This window comes from Sardina pilchardus, chromosome 19 (genome assembly GCF_963854185.1).
Source record: "Sardina pilchardus chromosome 19, fSarPil1.1, whole genome shotgun sequence".
Classification (NCBI taxonomy): Eukaryota; Metazoa; Chordata; class Actinopteri; order Clupeiformes; family Clupeidae; genus Sardina; species Sardina pilchardus.
This window is the reverse complement of record NC_085012.1, coordinates 7,170,071-7,188,808: the sequence shown is the minus strand read 5'-3', so window position 1 is coordinate 7,188,808 and position 18,738 is coordinate 7,170,071. Positions and strand designations below refer to the sequence as shown.

General features: G+C 41.9%; 3 protein-coding genes across 3 annotated transcripts; 1 reads left to right on the top strand and 2 right to left on the bottom strand.

The window, feature by feature from the left end:
• Positions 1 to 1,537: 1,537 nt before the first annotated feature.
• On the top strand, positions 1,538 to 7,690 carry chmp5b (charged multivesicular body protein 5b). Its single transcript, XM_062520862.1, has 8 exons — positions 1,538 to 1,697; positions 2,501 to 2,605; positions 2,791 to 2,837; positions 3,674 to 3,767; positions 3,863 to 3,934; positions 4,571 to 4,679; positions 6,394 to 6,509; positions 7,277 to 7,690. The coding sequence occupies exons 1-8, from the start codon at positions 1,629 to 1,631 to the stop codon at positions 7,325 to 7,327; spliced, it is 663 nt and encodes a 220-aa protein (XP_062376846.1). The 5' UTR covers positions 1,538 to 1,628; the 3' UTR covers positions 7,328 to 7,690.
• A 135-nt stretch (positions 7,691 to 7,825) lies between these two features.
• fastkd3 (FAST kinase domains 3) lies at positions 7,826 to 12,472 on the bottom strand. Its single transcript, XM_062520861.1, has 7 exons — positions 12,361 to 12,472; positions 10,325 to 11,847; positions 9,910 to 9,995; positions 8,665 to 8,839; positions 8,456 to 8,525; positions 8,226 to 8,340; positions 7,826 to 8,104 (listed from the first exon to the last, which is right to left on the bottom strand). Exons 2-7 carry the CDS (start codon positions 11,817 to 11,819, stop codon positions 8,006 to 8,008), a joined length of 2,040 nt encoding a protein of 679 aa, XP_062376845.1. The 5' UTR covers positions 11,820 to 11,847; positions 12,361 to 12,472; the 3' UTR covers positions 7,826 to 8,005.
• A 1,619-nt stretch (positions 12,473 to 14,091) lies between these two features.
• Positions 14,092 to 18,653, bottom strand: LOC134066531 (perforin-1-like). The gene is made up of 4 exons (XM_062521891.1): positions 18,554 to 18,653; positions 16,143 to 16,678; positions 14,456 to 14,993; positions 14,092 to 14,172 (listed from the first exon to the last, which is right to left on the bottom strand). The coding sequence occupies exons 2-4, from the start codon at positions 16,658 to 16,660 to the stop codon at positions 14,092 to 14,094; spliced, it is 1,137 nt and encodes a 378-aa protein (XP_062377875.1). The 5' UTR covers positions 16,661 to 16,678; positions 18,554 to 18,653.
• Between the last annotated feature and the right edge of the window lie 85 nt (positions 18,654 to 18,738).

The window sequence follows — 18,738 nt, the reverse complement described above, 5'->3', positions numbered from 1 at the left end:
GTATGAAACTGCTTTACTTCAAGCACTGCATAACAACTACATAGCCGGGTGATAACTACATATGAACTGACCTGCCCAAAGATATAGCGTGCCCTAGTGGCACGACACTACATTACAATAAGCATCAATATCTGGCTGCTATTATTCCTTGTAGTAGCCTACTGTTGCTGTCCTTGGCAGGGTAAAAGGGGATTCACCCTGTAGTCACCCTGTCATTCTACACAGAATAGACAACAGCCATACGGTAGTCTCTGAGAGTAGGCTAACGGCTGTATCTCAGGCGTTATAGCTGTGCTGGGCTTCTCTGTAGTAGGATGTTAATTAGGGCTGTCAATCGATTAAAATGTTTAATCTAATTAATTACATACTCTGTGATTAATTAATCTAAATTAATCGCATATAAAATGTAATCGCAAAATCGCAATGTCAACACTTTCTTTGCAGTAATGTGGTACTTAAGAGTTGACGAACTCCGGTGATATGCCAATTCTGTGCTGCAGACATTGCAGAGGACGTTGTTTTAATCAACACTTTCTTTTTAACACCGTCAGGCCGTTTTTTTTTTTTTTTTAAATAAATGTTCCAATCAATGATCCAGGCAGCACATTATCTTCTCCCCATTTTACGGTCTAATGGTTACTGACTAGAATGGCTCCGGGTCAAAGGTCATCGATTAATCTGCGTTAATTTTTTTAATCAGTTATTTATCTCAAATTAATTAATCTAAATTAATCAGTTATTTTGACAGCCCTTGTGTTAATTCTTATTGGGCCCTACTGGTTGGCCATTTTGTCTCTGAAAGTATGTGTGCGCACATAAACTGGGCTAGTCAAGACTCTCCATTAAGAGTGATGCTTTTCACTATGGTGTTTGACCAGGATCACGAAAAGATTCTTTCCCTATTGCCCTCAAGCTTTTAAGCTTTATCCTAAAGTGCTCATCATTCCTTTTCCTGTTTCTGCCAAAACATATGTATCTATGTGAATGAATATGAAGCATAAGGTTAAGTTGTTGGCTGTCTTCCAGTATTAGGCTACAGTGCATGAAAATGGAGGAGATGGAAGCCATGAAAAAGTAAAAAGAAAAGAAAAAGAACTGTTCATCAGCTCAGCAGAAGGAAAAACAAGCGACAGGTGATGAGGAACAGAATTACAGAAGAGGAACAAAATCAAATCAATGTAATTTGTTTTTATGGCAACCATAACATTTGACTAGGCTATTGTGATGTAGGCTAAATTACCCAATATTTTGTTCATTTACTTTTGTTCATACTACTCTTGTATTTTTCATTATTATCCTAGGCCTGATGGGATTTTAAGCTATTTTGCACACATCAGGCAAAGCTGGTAGAATTCAGACACGCAGGACTCAAGAGACCTATGTCGGCCACGCTGAAAGGGAAATACAAACGAGTAAATATTTTATGTTGTGCATTATTCTGATGGTTAAACATGTCAGTAGTAGAAATGGCCAGAGCCCATTCTCTGGCATGGCTCATAAGGCCTAAACATGTGACTGAAAACGTCATCGTGAGGTTATTTCCGGGATAGCTGGGTTCAGTTTCGTAGGGCTGCCACCGTGAACTGTATAACCATTTGTTCTGCCTTATTTGTTAAACTTTTGACAAAATGAATCGAATTTTTGGTCGAGGAAAGGCTAAGGGGCCTCCGCCAAACTTAACAGATTGCATAGGAGGTGTAAGTATTCATTCAAATAACTTTGTAATGCCTTGTCGTGCCAAACAAACAAAGGAACTTTGTTCATTGTTAATGAGCTGTCATGACAGCTAGCGTTAGCTAGAGAAAGAATTCAGACCTCTGGTGAAGAATCTCAACTTTGTCAATACGAAAGACCTGAAAATGTACAGTCATGGTTATCAGACTGTAACGTTATTCTAACGTTAGGTGATACTAGTCATTTTGTGTGGCGTAAGAGAGTCGTTCAAACGGACTGAGTTGGCGAATCATCAAACAGAACATCTAACGTTACTTAGCTAACATTAACGTCAACGTTAGCCATAGATATATTATCAATATATAAATCTATGGACGTTAACAAGTTAGCTAGTAACGAAAACGTTGTCATTTATTTCCTAACTTACTGCTACAAAAAAAGGAGTGCAGCTAATAAGTGCGCCCTGGAATGACGTAGATTAACAGCTCGATGTTGCTGCCAGTTTTTTTTCGTCTTTGATAGATGTAATGGTATCTAACCGCCAGAGCTGGTACCTTGGGAATTTGAAAACGCAGTGACCAATGCTCTAATATCTGTCCTGCTCTTGAGGAAATAAATAAAAACACCAATTAAAAAGTATTCATCCGGGTCATGAAGTGGTTGTTCTATTATGGGCGTGGACTGTCAGACTTGAAAGACAGGTTGCATGGCAAGTGAACAGATTTAGGATATGATATGGCACGAATAATGATTTCTTGATTGGGTCAAATCAACATTATGTTACAAAGTGCTCTTGCATCTGTATCTCTCTCGTTGACACACACAGGTGGATGCACGGGCTGAATCCGTTGACAAGAAAATAGCCAGGCTAGATACAGAACTGGCGAAATACAAGGATCAGATGAAGAAGATGCGAGATGGACCCTCGAAGGTAGTAACAGTAACTTATCTGACACTAACAGATATATTGGGTGGTCGGTTTAAGTGCTGGGGTGCATTAGGGGTGCTGTTGAAATACGTTAATTGTCCCCTCTAACTCTAATCCTACACAGATCTGCATACTAGTCTGTCATAATAGAATGACTGACTGTAATTTTACCTCATAAATCTTTCCAGAATATGGTGAAGCAGAAAGCAATGCGGGTCCTAAAGCAGAAGAGAATGTAAGTCAATCACACACATTTAGCCCTTACAAACTTACCACTAGGTAAATGTATTGTGATGTATTGTGAAGTGTAATTAAAGATGTATTTTCTATAAAACTGCACACATTGATTGGTGTATAATTGGTGTACCGGCGCAATTCATCTGTCAGCATATGCATCATGTTTTGCTTGTGATCAGACATATGTTCAATCGTACCAGTCACATGTTGAGTTTAATATGTTGTGCCAAGTGATGTTTACCCTATATTTTGCTATTTGTGCTGTTTGGTTAAATGTTTACCATATTACTTTTAGCAAGTTGTGCTCAGATAATGGCAAGTAAAACGCTGCTTATCTAGCCTAGAAATCTAGGCGCACCCTAGCGGCAGCAACTGTAATTTGCTGCCAGGGTAGTCTAGCGAGCTGGAAAATTGGAACTTCTATCGGGCCAATCACATCATGTATAGAGTCGGTGGGCAGGCTTAACATAATGATGACGTACCTGTGACCATAAGTTGCTACCGTTAAGCGTGAATTCCCCATCCTGCTACTTGAAAACAAGAAGATCATTAGTTGTAGTGCTATCCTATTGCGTGGAGAGGGAATTTGAAAGACAACCGTTTATCCCACCCCTCCGATTGAGCCCTGCCTATGCCTGGCTCGTCAGGCTACTGCTCACTAGCAGTCAGCAAATTCGAACAAGAAGGTATCTCTACCTACCACAGTATGATGTGCTGTATGATTTTTAGGCAAGGGATCTGAAATTAGGGCTAGACTGTAGACTTGGAGACATGAGACAGAGTTTAGACATCCTATTGGCATTAGGGCATTCTGATGTGTCCTCTGTCCTGTAGGTATGAGGGGCAGAGAGATCAGTTGACCCAACAGTCCTTCAACATGGAGCAAGCCAACTATACCATCCAGACCCTGAAGGACACTAAAACCACTGTAAGAACTTCTTCATACCACACATTAACACAAACACAAACCTCAAACAGCTTAAAAATATTATGGATTCAACTCCCCCGTTTTTGTTTTTTTAGGTGGATGCAATGAAGGTCGCCGCCAAAGACATGAAAAAGGCTTACAAAAATGTGAAGATTGATCAGATTGATGTAAGCTTCTTTCACATTCTCAATATTCTTTCTGTATTCTTACAATGTGTCATGTGCCTTGTTATGTTAAGGAATGTGACCATTCTTTGTCTTATTGGCTTTATTAGCCATCCAACACAATCTAGACTGTGGTCACAACATCTACATATTATAACTTATTCCTTCTTATATATTCTTCTTAAAGTATATAATTTTTTCTTGTTTGTCAAGCAATAGTATTATGTTTAAATTCATAGTCATAGTTTTCATATTCATAGTTAATATTTAATAATAAGCAAAGCTATTGTACTGTTCACTTTTACACTAACACCATTGCACACACTCTACCATAGCATCTTATCGTGGCCATTGCATCACATGGTCAGACCACACCAGACTTTTGTAATCACTTCACAAGTTTCTACAACAAACTCTTTACATTTCTGTGAGTGATTTTTATGTATGTGTGTTTGTTGTGTTGTGGTTGTCCAAGCTACTGAATGCCTAAAATGTCCCTTGGGATGAATAATATCTTATAATACCCAATATCTTTCTTTCTTTCTGTCTGTCTGTCTGTCTGTCTGTCTGTCTGTCTGTCTTTTCATTCAACATGATCTTGATGGATGATATATTTATGATGTTTTTATTTGGTTGCAGGATCTTCAAGACCAGCTGGAGGACATGATGGAGGATGCTAATGAAGTGCAGGAGGCCCTGAGCCGCAGCTATGGCACTCCTGACATAGATGAGGACGACCTTGAGGCGGGTCAGTATTACCATCCAGCACAAGAACGTGTACCCGTAATTTCCCAACTATTAGCCGCGGCTTATTTTGCGGCTTATTTTGCAAAACTTCTTCCACTATGAGGTTAATGTAGGGGAGCAGTTAATATGGTGTTAATATGGTTTTGTTTCTTTTAACTTGCATAAAACACTGTCCGGCTGCGGCTTATACACAATGTGGCTTATATGCAGAAAATGACTGTATTATATTAGCATGTCCGCTGTTTCGTGCTCCATCGTGCAAGCTAGCACAGTATAGGTTCACAGATCATGGCAAGGATCTTAAGCACAGCGGTGGTCTACCACCACTATTCTGTTGATGTCTTGGCTTTGATCTCCCATACAGGGGAGCTACACCAGGCGCGTAACTGAAGCGTTCCGTTAGCAAAATCCATTTGAGAAGACTGGCCTATTTTTTTCGAATGTACGGGCCACTGTTGCGTCGGGTATAGCTACTTCCATTGATTATAGTGATTATTAACTGCTACAGCATACGCGTCACGAACGGAACGCTTCAGTTACGCGCCTGGTGTAGCTCCCCTGTTACTCGTGAAGCCCAAGCAGTGCCCTTATAATGAGGTCTATAGCCCAGAATTACTTACTTAGGGTTACACTGAGAAAAGGTGTCTTATAACCGAACACACCAGGTCATGATTCCAAGTAGGTTGTTAAGTGGCAAACCTTGGTAAGATAACCCAAAGGAAGTTGTAAACCTGATACAGAACAGCCTGGGGGCTTCAATCACCAAAGCCAAAGGGCCCTTCTATTAGGTGGTTTACCACTTCCTCTGGGTTAACTTTCCCAGAGGGGAATTTTGCGAAGACGGAAATCAATAAATCCAAGATAAGTGATAAAGCGAGGCTTGACCTAGCACTGTCTGGTCATCCTAGCTCAAAACGTTTCAATGCCATTCCAGGATGGGCAAGGCAGGTGTAAGTAATTCAGGACACGTGCACGTTGTTCTTTCCCACGGTTGGAATTTAAAAGATGCAGAACATAGCATATTTTTTTTCCAATGAGGAAGCATAGCTATTTCTGTGAAACAGCGAGAGTAGGCGTGGTGTGAGTGCTTCCTTATCTTGGCACGCAACGTCATTAAGAAATCACTTGCCACTCCAAAGATACACACAAGTATGGCTATAATGCCTTTAAATTTCCTTTATAACCAGATTAGTTGAAAACACATTTTAAAAATTGCCCTCCATTCCCAGTCAACTACTACAGTAGGCTATTCATCACATGTCTATCACCAAAAGAAGCAAACGAGTATGTTGATAATTATAAGGTCACAATTAAAATTTGTCGTTTTGCAAGCAAATAAAAATTCTGATTTGAATGACAGCTGGCTGAACTAATAAGACAAAATAATTGACATTAAAATGAACTGAACCTGGCTGTTATCCTGTTCGGGACCAGTCTAGGTGCATGGTAACTTGTGTGCCATCTTCTTTGTTAAACCAAGTCGAGACTAAATTCAGCCAGGATAACCAAATAACCCCAGCGTAATCCCATATCTAGGTTTTGTGAAATACCCCATAGGTTTGTCATTTAACCACGTACTTGGAATACACCCCTGTTCTTCATATAAGACATGTTAAGAGAAAGAACAGGAGGTACACTGAAGGATAACATATTACACTGTTTGATATCACAGGGATTGTTTTAGTGTTCAGCAGTGTCATGTGCTTTGCTCTTAGAACTGGATGCACTTGGTGATGAACTGCTCTTTGACGAGGACTCCTCTTACCTTGACGAAGCCTCCACTGCTCCATCCATACCCGAGGGTCTACCAGGCGACAAATCTACCAACAGGGTAAGTGGGGGTTTTTTTTGTTTCATTTTACTAGCACGATGCTCACAAGAGCAGCATTGTTCCTCTCTCATCTAAGAGAGTTGGGAAGTCCATTCCACACGTCTTAAGCCTACCTTACACTGACAAGATTTGGGAAAGATTCTTGAAAGATTATAGTCTTTTGAGTAAAGCTTGAGTGACGGGCATTAGTTAAAAGACTACAGTCTTTCAAGAATCTTTCCCAAATCTAGGCCCCAGCCGTGGCGCAACTGGCTGGGGCACCTGCACCGCACGCCGGCGACCCGGGTTCGATTCCCGCCCCGAGGTCCTTTCCGGATCCCACCCCGACTTTCTCACCCATTCGCTTCCTGTCTCTCTCTACTGTCCTGTCAAAACTAAAGGCACAAAAGCCCAAAAAATATACTTAAAAAAAAAAAAAGAATCTTTCCCAAATCTCGTCAGTGTAAGGTAGGCTTTAGTGACAAAAGCAGCACTGCAGCATGATAAATGCACATGGTGAGTGCAGTGGAATGGGGCCAGGTGGGGAAATTGGTACTGGCTGTGCAACTGACAGGAGACATTCATACTGGACGAGATTGATAGTGTGCTACCCGGAGTCTAGATAAAAGGCTATTTATTGCCGTAGAACTAATCAATGGAGATAAGAATCTGAAATCTATTTAAACACATCTTTATATTACACTTGAAATGTATACTTGTATAATTAAATCAAAGCTGCTCAGTGAAAATTACAATTTTTTTTTAATTTATTGTGTGTTGCATTGCAGGATGGTGTTCTGGTTGATGAATTTGGCTTACCTCAGATCCCTGCAACATAAAGCCTACATGATCAAGGAGCACTCTTGTTTTATATAAGAATCATGTTTATATTAAACTCAAGCCTATAAACACAGCCAATCTGCCTGAGAAGGAAAGGGGTATGCTAGGATAACAAGCTACTCCATCTGTCTTATGCTCATCCAGAGACTAACCTGTTACGGCTATCAATATCAGGAATGTATCTGCTGCAATCAAAATGTTTATGTTAATCCTTTTTCTATATTTCTTCTGATTTTACTTCATAGGGGGTGTCAGGCAAAGCATTGTTTCTGTAGTTATAGCAGGGATCTTGGTGTATGGTTGACTGACTTTGTACTGCAACAATGTTGCCAACGTGACATAATAAATTATTCTATATTTCATTTCTTCTGAATTCTTAATTGATCATGTTCTCTTTGTATGAAGCGTAATTCAACAGTACAGTTCAATATCCCTGATGTTTTTAAGCTTTCAAATTCACAAGAGGTGCTTTATCATCAGTTCTCAGACCAGAGCTATAAACCTCAAGTGTACTTTAATGGCAGAGGATGATGTACAATATGGTGCATGGCAAAATCACTACAAAGTTAATAAATATGTTGAGTTGAACAATGTAGTCACATATTGCATTAATTGAGAGTCAGTGTGAAATGATGCCTGGCAGTGTCAGAGTCCTCACAGCTGGAGCATGTCTGCATTCACCAGCTGAGTCTGTAGCTTAGAGGGAAGATCTTCTTGTGGAGATACTCAACAATTTCGGTTTTGGTTTTGAGCTTCTCAAACTCATAATATGGAATCTGTTTCAACAACAACAAAAAAGAATGTTGTAACAAAGTGGTTTATATGTCAAAATATTGTAACATGTTGAGACAAACTATTAATATGAGCATTCCAACTGAAAACAAGAGCTACGCTTACCTCCACTACTTCAAAGCCCAGGAGTCCTAGATGTCTCTGTTTGATGGCTTCTTTACCCAGCAGCTGTCGTGAGTTCACAGCAAACCTCTTCGGCCCGTTGATGCACACCGCAATCCTGCACACAGGACTGAGAGTGAATTGGTGCAATAACACACGATGCAGCAGGACCACCATCAATACTAAATGCTTGTGTCAGCAGTTGGCTATAAAAAAATACAGCCAGGCTTTACCTCTTGTGGAGCTCAAAAACGTGGCTGGCTGGCAACACAAATCCGTCTTCATCCAACTTGATCTCCACATCTTTGAACACAGAGGAGAAGCACTGCCTTATTACACTTGAGTTTCACACTGTCATCGAACATGATTCAGCCAATCATAACAAGGACCGGAACCATCGGTTTTAGAATGCAATTTTGAGTGTGAGTGGATGTCCACTTACCTATTGTGTAGCAATAAGGAGTTAAAAGCCTTGAGGCAAAATATGTTCTTGCCCCCAGCAAATCCACCAACCCTGACTTGACAGAGTTATAGAGCTGCACATCAACTGTAGTCTCCAAAGAGCGTCCTGGCACCAGGAATGACTTCACGCGGTATTTTGGCACAAGCAACGGGCCCTAATCACAGAGAAGAAATGCACAGGAGCAAATTACAAAAGCAGGCAAAAACTGTAGCTCAGAAGTTTTTACAGAGGGGAAAGATGACATCAAATGACATGGGCGAATCTTTAGGTACCATCAGCAGTCCGCTCATAGTCAATCTGGTACAATCTGACGCTTAAGGAAAACACTGACGTATACGTAGACCATACTGTGCGTGGCTCTGGGTTAGAGGGCAGCAGAGTTTCAGGAGGTAGAGGAGTTGTCCAGTAACTGAAAGGTTGCTGGTTTGAGCCTAACTCCTCCTGACCCTGTCGAAGTGTCCTTCAGCAAGACACCTAACCCCAGTGCTCCCGATAACCAGGTTGGTGTCTTGCATGGCAGCCTTCGCCATCGGTGGGTGAATGAATGTGATGCACGATAATGTGAAGCGCTTTGGGTGGTCGCAGAAGTCGAGAAAAAAGCGCTATATAAATGCAGTCCATCTAACAGGTGTACGCTTCATGTACATACAGTGAGGAGAAAATGTATTTGATACCATGCTAAAGTTGCCTAAAAAGAGGAATAGAAAATCATCATTTGACAATTGATCTTAATGTCTTAATTAAAAAAATGAGTAAAAATAAAACCGCTAAGTACACCAATTTGCTTTGTGATTGAAGAATGTATCGTAAATAAATAAATGTTCTTCCTAAATGCTAGGGGGAAGGAAGTATTTGAACCCCGATGTAACCCTATGGGAATTTAACACATAGGGTTAACATAGGGGCAGGCAGATTTTTTTTTTTAAGGCCAGCTATTTCATGGATCCAGGATATTATGCATCCTGATAAAGTTCCCTTGGCCTTTGGAATTAAAATAGCCCCACATCATCACATACCCTTCACCATAGCTAGAGATTGGCATGGTGCTTTTTCCAGTAGGCCTATTAGCCTGTTTGATGCTCATTGAGCTCAATGCAATTCAATTCAGATCAATTGTCAAATGATGATTTTAGCATGGTATCAAATACATGTGCTCCACATTGTATATAAATGTTACATGGCCAGAGCATTCTAGTTATGGCTGAGCTTCTCAAGAGCACTTACCTTATAAAAGGGACATTCCAGCTTCACAGTCATGTGGAGTTGTGTGAGCTGAGCGCGCACTATCCCGTCTGTTCTCGAATCCTCTCCTGTAACACACAGACACACACAATGAGCAACACCCCACACTAATAGCAGACATCTCACAGCATCCATCATATCATTCGATATGAATGAAGATGAATATCCTGCTGGTTAACCTACAGATTAACCTAAGTAATACTATAACATAAAAATGAATCATGACCAGACATATCGAATTCACTAAGACAAATTGATATTGGATAAGAACCCAGCCCTAGTATCACATACCTACACAATGCTGACATTTTTCATGAATAGTTAACATTTATTTAGCCAACGATAAATATTAGAGCAAAGTTCAAGTTAAAGTGGAGCTCACTAGGACAGTCTGTACCTAGAAGCTGCTGAAGAAAGTAGGGGCTGAAAACTTTGGAGACAAAGTTGAGTGGGAACCTCTGCAGCAGCGTGCAGGCGTGCAGCAGATCTAGGAGGACCCGTGGCTGGAACTGGGAGAAGCGCGCGTGAAGCAACGCCTCCACCTTCCGGAAGACCTGCGCTGCGTTTGGCGGCACATACCCCAGCACTGCCAACGCCTCCAGCTGTAGGGCCACCTGGCTGGTGCTGTACTCGTCGGCGCGGTAGACAAAGCTCTCCGCGACCGCGTCAAAGACGGCCGGCGACCGGATGCAGCGGCGGCCGAAGTACTGCATCACCTTGGTGACGGTCTCGGGATGTGCCGTGAAGGCCTTCTTGGGGAAGTGGTGCTCCAGCTCCTGGACCAGGAAGCGGTCGCTGTGGCCAAAGTCCATGAGGGCAGACAGCACAGCGGCCAGCTGGGCATCGGTGAAGACGGGCACGTGGCGCACGGCCTGCTTGCACAGGGCGATGACCAGCGGCAGCGCTTGGGTCTGACCCAGTGCGACCAGGGCTCCGAGCACCTCGCTCACCGCCCCCGGCTCCAAGCGTCCGGTCACCGAGAGCGTGTGGGTGTGCATGGTGTTCAGAAAGTCCTGGTAGCGCCCGCCCGCCGCTACACCCGCCCCCAAAGCGCCGTACACAGCCGCCAGCTCGTCCTGACTCCACTGGGCCGGGTCGCTGCGCTGGAGCTGCTCCATCACCTGGCCCAGCATGGTGCAGTCTGGGCCCTCCAGCGCCAGCAGCGCCCGGGCCAGCGTGCACAGTTGTGCCACGCCGAGCCTCTCCTTGTCCAGGCGCTCCTGGCTCTCCGACACCAGCCGCACCAGCAGCCGGCTCCAGGGGTCCAGGTAGAGGCGCGTGCAGGCCAGGAGGGCGGACACCAGCGGCGCATCCCCCAGGCGGCTGCTCTCCTGCTCCAGCCTCTGGCACAGGCCCCGCAGGGCCGCGTCCGTCAGGACCGCGGGGTCCCGCAGCCCGCCCGCCGCTACGTCGTCCTGCTCGAGGTCGGCCAGCCGGTGGAGGATGGCGGCGGCCGCGCCGTCAGAGAGGAGCGGCGAGGAGCGCAGCGTACGCAGCAGATGTCGCGAGGAGCCGCAGGAGGACACGCGCTCCAACATGGCTTGCTCCTCTTCCTTCGAGCCCAACGCCACCCCTGTTAGGGACAGCCGCACGCCGCCATCAGGAGGAGAGTCTCGATGCAGACGCACCGTTCCTGCCACGTCCAGCAATGGGTCACGGGTTGCCATGGAGCAGACGCCCATCCTCCCTGGCGATGGTGATGCTGGGGGCAGTGGCCAATGGGCCCGACGACGACAGCCATGTCTTAGGCAGCAGCGGCTGGAGGAAGTCCACAGACACACCGCACACGCTGCCTCCTGAGGGGCACTCACACTCAGGAAGCGGACAGAGGAGAGGAGGGGAGAGCCAATCAAACCCAGCCGCTGAGCTCCTTGTAACACCTTTAGAGCCATGGCTGGATATCAAGGTGACCAGCTAAACCTGGGCACAAAAACAATATGCAATTAAGTATACACCTACATCATGTAACTTCATGAAGAGTTGAATTAAATCCAAAGACAAGCTAAAGGATTTATTTCAACTGACATGCAAAGGAACACAAACCAACGCAATATAATCATAAAGGTTAACGGTATGTTTTAAGGTCCCTGTAAGTGGATTAATTCATTCAAACTACGACACTGACAATGAAATATAATTCACATATGATTCGCAACAGCAACCTGATTGTTGAAACGGAAAGTGTCTTACAATGCTGTGAGACTCCTTAAATCCATTTACTAACGTAATATGAAAAAGGCATTTATCTAACTTGACATGACTTTGTCCTTGCAGTTGTTAGCTAACGGTAGGCGGAAGTTGTTACATATCAACAGTTACCGACACAGTGGTAAATTCACTGTATGAGTGAAGACAAGTGGACATTCATTATGGTCACAGAGACGTACACAAAGCCTTCTGGCTAATGAACTAAACATAATACAGTGTCCTTACCTTGTACGCCGCTATTTACAACAGCAACCGCCGACACCATCGCTGCCTGACTTCAACATGCGCTCCTGTTACCCAACCCACCCAACCACTCATGCGTCTGCATCGTTTCCCTGGGCGGGGTTAAAGAAAATCCCCGGATGTCATTTTGTAACCGACAGATACTGACGTAAACGGAGGCGTAAAATTACGGTGACAGACATGGTTCGCATGTCTTTTCTTTTTTTTAATGAGTTGCTTCAAAAACAGACGGTGTTTGTGAAATGTTTTACCTAGGCTACTTTAAAGTTAAAGCAAATAATATAGACTTCATTATCTTTAAAAAAAAAAAAGCTGCATATGTATAGGCTACATGACAGGATGGATAGCCTACCTAGCCTTTGCAATATCCTCATTATGAATATCGTCCCATAATTATCTGTAAATATATAGGGAGCTCAGCTAATATATTTCTACAACTTGAGTCTGCTATTTATGATAATAAATAAAAGAATAGAAAATGAATGCTATTGTTTTAACCACTATATGGCTGAATATTGTTGTTCTTAGCCTAGATCATAGTATTCTCACTGTTTATTTGCTCAGCCTACTCTTTTGTAGGCTAATAGTTTTGAGTTCATAGCATTTATGGTAATTTATTTCATTATTCATTTCCTTTTGGTTATTGGACATTCTATGTTATTGGACATTGTGGCACTCAGATTTTGTTCAAAGTCTGTTTAATGTACCAAAACCATAGCTTGTAAAATATGTCTGTTTAAACCCTATGTCTTCATATTATTTTCAGCCCTTGAAAACTTTTTTTAGTTTTACAGCCTGCAAATCACATGATCTGATAAGTAATGTTTGGCCATTTTAAGTATTATTCATAGGCATAGGCAATATCAGTTTTGAACTGTGTTCCATAGGGCCTTATAAAACTAATGGACATGCAGCACAATTTCTTATTGGTCCAAAAAGAACATGTATTCCACCCACAAAGATTTGGCAGGCTATTGGGATAATTCAAGATATTGATGCCCAAACATAGCCTCAAGATCAGGCATTGTAAAAAATGAAACAGGACTTAGGGACCTAACTAAATATGAGATGGTGTTGTCATAATTTTATTCAGGAGAAGTTACCTACCCATTTTTTCATCAGATATTACACTCAGATGACTTGACTAGAATGCTTTATTATAGTCATTTATCATTAAATCAATTGCTTCTAAAGTTATTGCATTGATGGCAGCAAAATGTAAGGATAACCAAACTGATGTTAAAGAGCAAAATACTTATTCACATTCATATGTGAGCATTTATTTGAAGAGCTCTTTTCCAAAACGCTATAAATCCATTTTTGAAAACATTAAACATTATTTAATTGTGTATTTCAGGTAATATCAATAAAAATGTAGTTGTTTTGCTTTGATTGAGTAAGATAAACATAACCCAATTGCAGTTGCACTGAAATTACTTGGAAAACTAAATTTTAAACACTTTCAAAAATGATTCATGAAAATTCATTAAAAAGGTAGATATAGTGTTTTGGAAAATAACTCTTAATTTTCAATTAAAAAAACATTCATTTGTTTATTACTATTTCTCATTATTTTGCCTCTTCAGTAGTTTCTTCCTGGCTTGTATAGAGAACACCCATTCCCTGTAAGGTGTTTGTCACAGGTAAGAGTATAGGAGAAAGCGTATCCCCCCCCTACACTAAGCCCACAATGATGTGTGTGAGAGCCCTCCTTCAGCCAGACAGTGCAGGACCCAAGTTGGTCATCGTAATGCGTGTCTTTGTCCCACACTTCAACTGTAAGCCCATGTACAGCTGACACATGACCAAGATCATAATAGGCGTTCCAGTGGGGGTTACCATTGTCTTTGATATAGTGAGTCCGATGGGTCATACCCCCGTAGTGCATTACCGCAAAAGGGTCAGGTAGTCCAATAGGATCCAAACCAGACCCCATACCCCATGCATTGTGGATGGTTACACTAAGCCTTCCCTTCATCGGGGACAGTGGGCAACATTCAGGGGAAAGGTTGGGCTGACTGCACTGTTCTGATGGCTGCTCCTTAGGCACAGCACTGTCCAAAATATACTGCCTTACTGTGTCTTTCACATTACTCCTAACAGTAGGGTTAGCTACCAGCTCATGGAGTGGAATAAGAGAGTAGGCGACAATGTCAGGGATTTTCTTCAGGCTCTGCAGCCAGCTTCTGAACTCAGCAGAATCATTCTTGAAGAGTGACACCTCTCCAAACCACCTGTCTCCACCCAGCACCTCTGTAACATGGTTCAAGTAAGATAGCCGAGACTCCACTTGGTGGTCCTGATTCTGTAGAAGTGAGTTGCACTTGCTGGTGGTGAATGATGGAGCAACAAAGCCCAGGCCGATGGAAAGCCCAGTGTTGATGCAATCCTTCGCCTGAGAAGATGAGTGACCATTTACATAAGCAAGACAGGAGCGGACGGAGGTAAGTCGGGTCAGATGTCCTCCAAGGCGCACCCTTTGGATGTAATGGGTGCCGTACGTTTCAACAAACCGATGATACAGGTCCTGTTGAGTCTCATTGGTGTCGGCTGAAAGAGACTGGACATGCATAAGGAACTCTGGGCTGAGAAGAGGACTGCTTGGAACACGGTAACTGAGGAAAAATGGGAGACAAATGGGAGATAACATTTAGAGGTATAACAGTAAACTGAGAGAAGTATGGTTTACTATGACGCCTATGACTAGCTGTGAGAAAACAAATGTAGAGGTCACGCTTTTCTAAATTGTGTGCTCTCTTTATTAGTCATTGTTTCAATTAAATTGTGCACTCATTTTAATATCAAATATTTGAATATTTGATTTCTTTCATTCATTCCCTTGTTTTGGTCACTAGTTGAATAAAGCTGGAAAGTCTGCATAGTCATGCAGTATACAGTATTTGACACTCAGTTCTGGGCTACTGCGCAAATGGCCTAAAATTGGGCTCCATGCAATTTCTGTCAAACCATGCATTGGGAAAAGCTATGCTAAAAGAGAAAGTATGCGGAAATAGTTCCTAACTTCAAGATCACATCAAGCTTTAATGGCATTCTTTTTAAATTTATATTGGATATATTAACTTTTATATGCCTCTCCCAAAATTATGCAAAGGCACTTTTTCCTTTAAGTTATGCATTGTAATCAATAGGGTAAAGCGATTCTGAGATGAGATAAAATTGAAACTGGCTTTACCCAATGTTCAGATTTGATCTTTTTACGTTTATGCAAATCAGCGCATATTTAATTACATCATATCTCATTTGCATATTCAAACATTAAATTTCAGAAAACTTGTAATACATTTATTTTTCATATTGATCTAAGTAATCAACTGGTGAAGTTTCATAGTGATATCTGCTTGTTAATTTTTTTACCCTATTCACCTGTAGTATATCCGCCTTATAGTCAACACATCGGACAAGAAAGGCTTAATATACGAAATTGCCCAAGGGATATCACCGGGCACCCTCTTAAATCTTAAAGAGGTACCCCTAGTCTACTAGATTCTGCAAAAAAAAAAACTTTAACCGACAAAGCCAGGTCTGACCCCATGGCTCCCTGACTAAGATACACAGTGTAAATTAATGAAAGTCCTAAATGAACAACCTAAACATGCCCTCGGTAGCCTATTCTTATTTCCGGTTTCTGAAAACAAGAATGAAATAGTCAAAATAGTCAAAATCAGTGTAAAGATGCAATCATAAGCATAATGATGCAAAATGGATGTTTAAAATTAAGTTTCAGAAGATACCACTTAACATACCTGTAATGGGTACAGCTGAATTGGTGAGAAGTAAAGGCTGACTTGTCAACTCTAGACTGGGCCATGGCAAATTTCACTGGAGTGGAATGGCTGCCCCCCAAATTCATGTTCACTTTCACTTTATAATCCAGTTCTAGCCCCACGCTCCAATTTTTCTCTATGACAGAGGTGGCACTCTCTGACACTTTAGTGACAGAGCTGAGCAATGCATCGGTGAGCTCCTCCTTACAGTTGGTGGTAGAGCGCCAGTCTAGCACAGAGAGGGGCAGTTTCTGCAGCTGGTCGCCCTGATGTGGGTTCTCACATAGCGTGCAGGTGTTTGTTGGGGTCAGGTATGTCTGAAGGTCCAGCACATAGGCTCCTTTGTGCTGCAGCGTGACCACATCAAACCCCTCTCCAGCAAGGTTGTGGCCTGGGACAAACGGGGCCTCGAGACACTCCTGTAGAGTCCCTGGGCGACAGGTGTGGATGACACCAAAGTGGCTCAACAGAAGGAGTAAAGGTAGTGGGGACGGCATGGTTATACTGTATGTTACCTAAAGAAGAACCACAATAGTAATAAATACTTTCAGTAACAGCACTTTATCCAGTGAAGGAAAGAGGATATTGAAAGTATATGTAGTGTTATTTCAATATCAAGACCACATGAAACACAAAATATACATGAACTGTAAAAGTGTATTATGAAACAACTTGATACTTGAAAACCTTTGAAAAAATGTTGCTCTGTTTTGCTGGTCTATCATACTTGTGTCTAGGTGCTACTAGTTTTGAACCTGTTTCCACATCTTTTAATACAGGAGGCCAATCTTGAACAGATGTACCAGTCACATACAGATGGTGATTATTTTGGCAAACTGAATTAATTACACAGATGCCATTCTCATGAGGTGAATCAAAATACTACTGCCTGTTTATCCTAGATAAAACACACAAAATGACTAAGGCGAAGGCCCAATACCACATTTCTCAAATAGACAAAAAAATGCAACCTGTTGGATTTGGAAATAAAGCCCTGAGACTTTGAACGTGACAGAAAAGAAAAATCTAAATAGACAAATACCTCAAGGTATTTTGTAAGAATACTCCTTGCATTTTCGTGACACACCACAAGGCGTAATCAAACATAATATACTAATAATTAGTTGCACTTTTTAGCATTGAATGTGAGTTGGTCGTCTGGTGTATTTTTTTTTTTTTTATTTTTTTTTTTTAACATAAGTGGATTTGAAGGAATGAATTGACATATAACCTCCTCGTCAGACACACCTAAACATTGCATTGACCTACTGTAAGACAGTGCAGTATTAAGAAAATGATTCTGCCTACGGACATAGTTACCTGCATTATCCATTAGTGCCCTATAGGCCTTATAGGCCTTAGTGACTAAACAACCCATCAACACCGGGATTAGATGTGGGGAGAGCATTGCTCTACAAGGAGTAAGAATCATTTATTTAGATAAAGTGGCCATCGCAAACCTTAAGCTCTCACTGACCATTTTCTCTCCTGTAGAGGGAGCCATTGACACCCTTCATGAAGCAGCCATAACCGCCCACATCACAGCGAAGCATATTGCAGACAGATTTACCTACTGAGAAAATGACCACAGGATGAGGACGGATTAACCTGAATGAGCTAATGGTTACGTTCATAATGGACACTAGAATGAAGGCTCATCAGACCATATCACTGATCATTACATCTGAGGGGCTGTGAGGAAGGCAACAAGGCACCAGGCAAGGTTACGTTGAGCTTCAACATTACAGCAGTCTGTTCATCAGCCATGGACTGCCCTCAGGCATCAGGGTTTCTCTAATACCAGTGGTTCTCAAACTGCAGGTACCACTGGTGGTACGCGGACTCTCTGTTGTGGTACTCTGGGAGTCCCCAAGATGTTTTATTTCATGAAGACAAAACAATTACTTCAAAAGATATACAAAAATATATAATATTATATAATTAATTTAAACTAGTTTTTTTTTTTTTTTTAATCTTTATTGAAAAAAAAAAAACAAGTACAATATAAAAAGTATTTGAACTGGCCTACACTACCGCATTTCAATCCTGGTCATAATGGTGGTACTTGGAGTCAGTTATACTCACTGTGAGAAGTTTGAGAACCGCTGTTCTATACCACATTAAGACATTATCTGATGGGACCAAATTAAGTTCCAGTCCCATTTTAGAATGCTGGCACAAAGCAGCAGTCATTTTCTACAGGAGAGAACAGTTTCCCTCTTTACACCAAAATAACTACCGACTCATTATACTTTGCTGTAGCCATTTTAGTTAAATAGTAATGGTAATACGGCTGTGGATATTTTCCTGGCCAGCAGTAATAACCTTATTGGCCAGTGAAACATTCTGCTTTAATTCGAAGTCCATGACGGCCTTTAGGAATCTCTTACCTCTAAAGAGGTGTTACAATAGTTTTCTTCTCTAGTTCGTCTTCTGAAAGCCTGCGTGCCCTCGCATGCCCAGAAGACTGAAGGTATGCAACCACTGACAGAAAAGACCTGCAACCCTCTCAAATGGCTCTCACTGAATCAAGAGATTTTAGACTTTAAACACACTTTATCAACTACTGGACAAA

Excerpts from the sequence above, each read along its gene's own strand:
- chmp5b (XM_062520862.1), top strand. The coding sequence starts at position 1,629 with ATGAATCGAATTTTTGGTCGAGGAAAGGCTAAGGGGCCTCCGCCAAAC. Across the intron at positions 1,698-2,500 it reads TAACAGATTGCATAGGAGGT|GTGGATGCACGGGCTGAATC; the intron begins GTAAGTATTCAT and ends TGACACACACAG. Across the intron at positions 4,680-6,393 it reads TGAGGACGACCTTGAGGCGG|AACTGGATGCACTTGGTGAT; the intron begins GTCAGTATTACC and ends CTTTGCTCTTAG.
- LOC134066531 (XM_062521891.1), bottom strand. The coding sequence starts at position 16,660 with ATGCCGTCCCCACTACCTTTACTCCTTCTGTTGAGCCACTTTGGTGTC. Across the intron at positions 14,994-16,142 it reads TTCAGCTGTACCCATTACAG|TTACCGTGTTCCAAGCAGTC; the intron begins GTATGTTAAGTG and ends ATTTTTCCTCAG. Across the intron at positions 14,173-14,455 it reads GGAGTAATGTGAAAGACACA|CTGTACATGGGCTTACAGTT; the intron begins GTAAGGCAGTAT and ends GTCATGTGTCAG.
- fastkd3 (XM_062520861.1), bottom strand. The coding sequence starts at position 11,819 with ATGGCTCTAAAGGTGTTACAAGGAGCTCAGCGGCTGGGTTTGATTGGC. Across the intron at positions 8,840-9,909 it reads TGGAATGTCCCTTTTATAAG|GGCCCGTTGCTTGTGCCAAA; the intron begins GTAAGTGCTCTT and ends CTCTGTGATTAG. Across the intron at positions 8,341-8,455 it reads GTTTTTGAGCTCCACAAGAG|GATTGCGGTGTGCATCAACG; the intron begins GTAAAGCCTGGC and ends TCCTGTGTGCAG.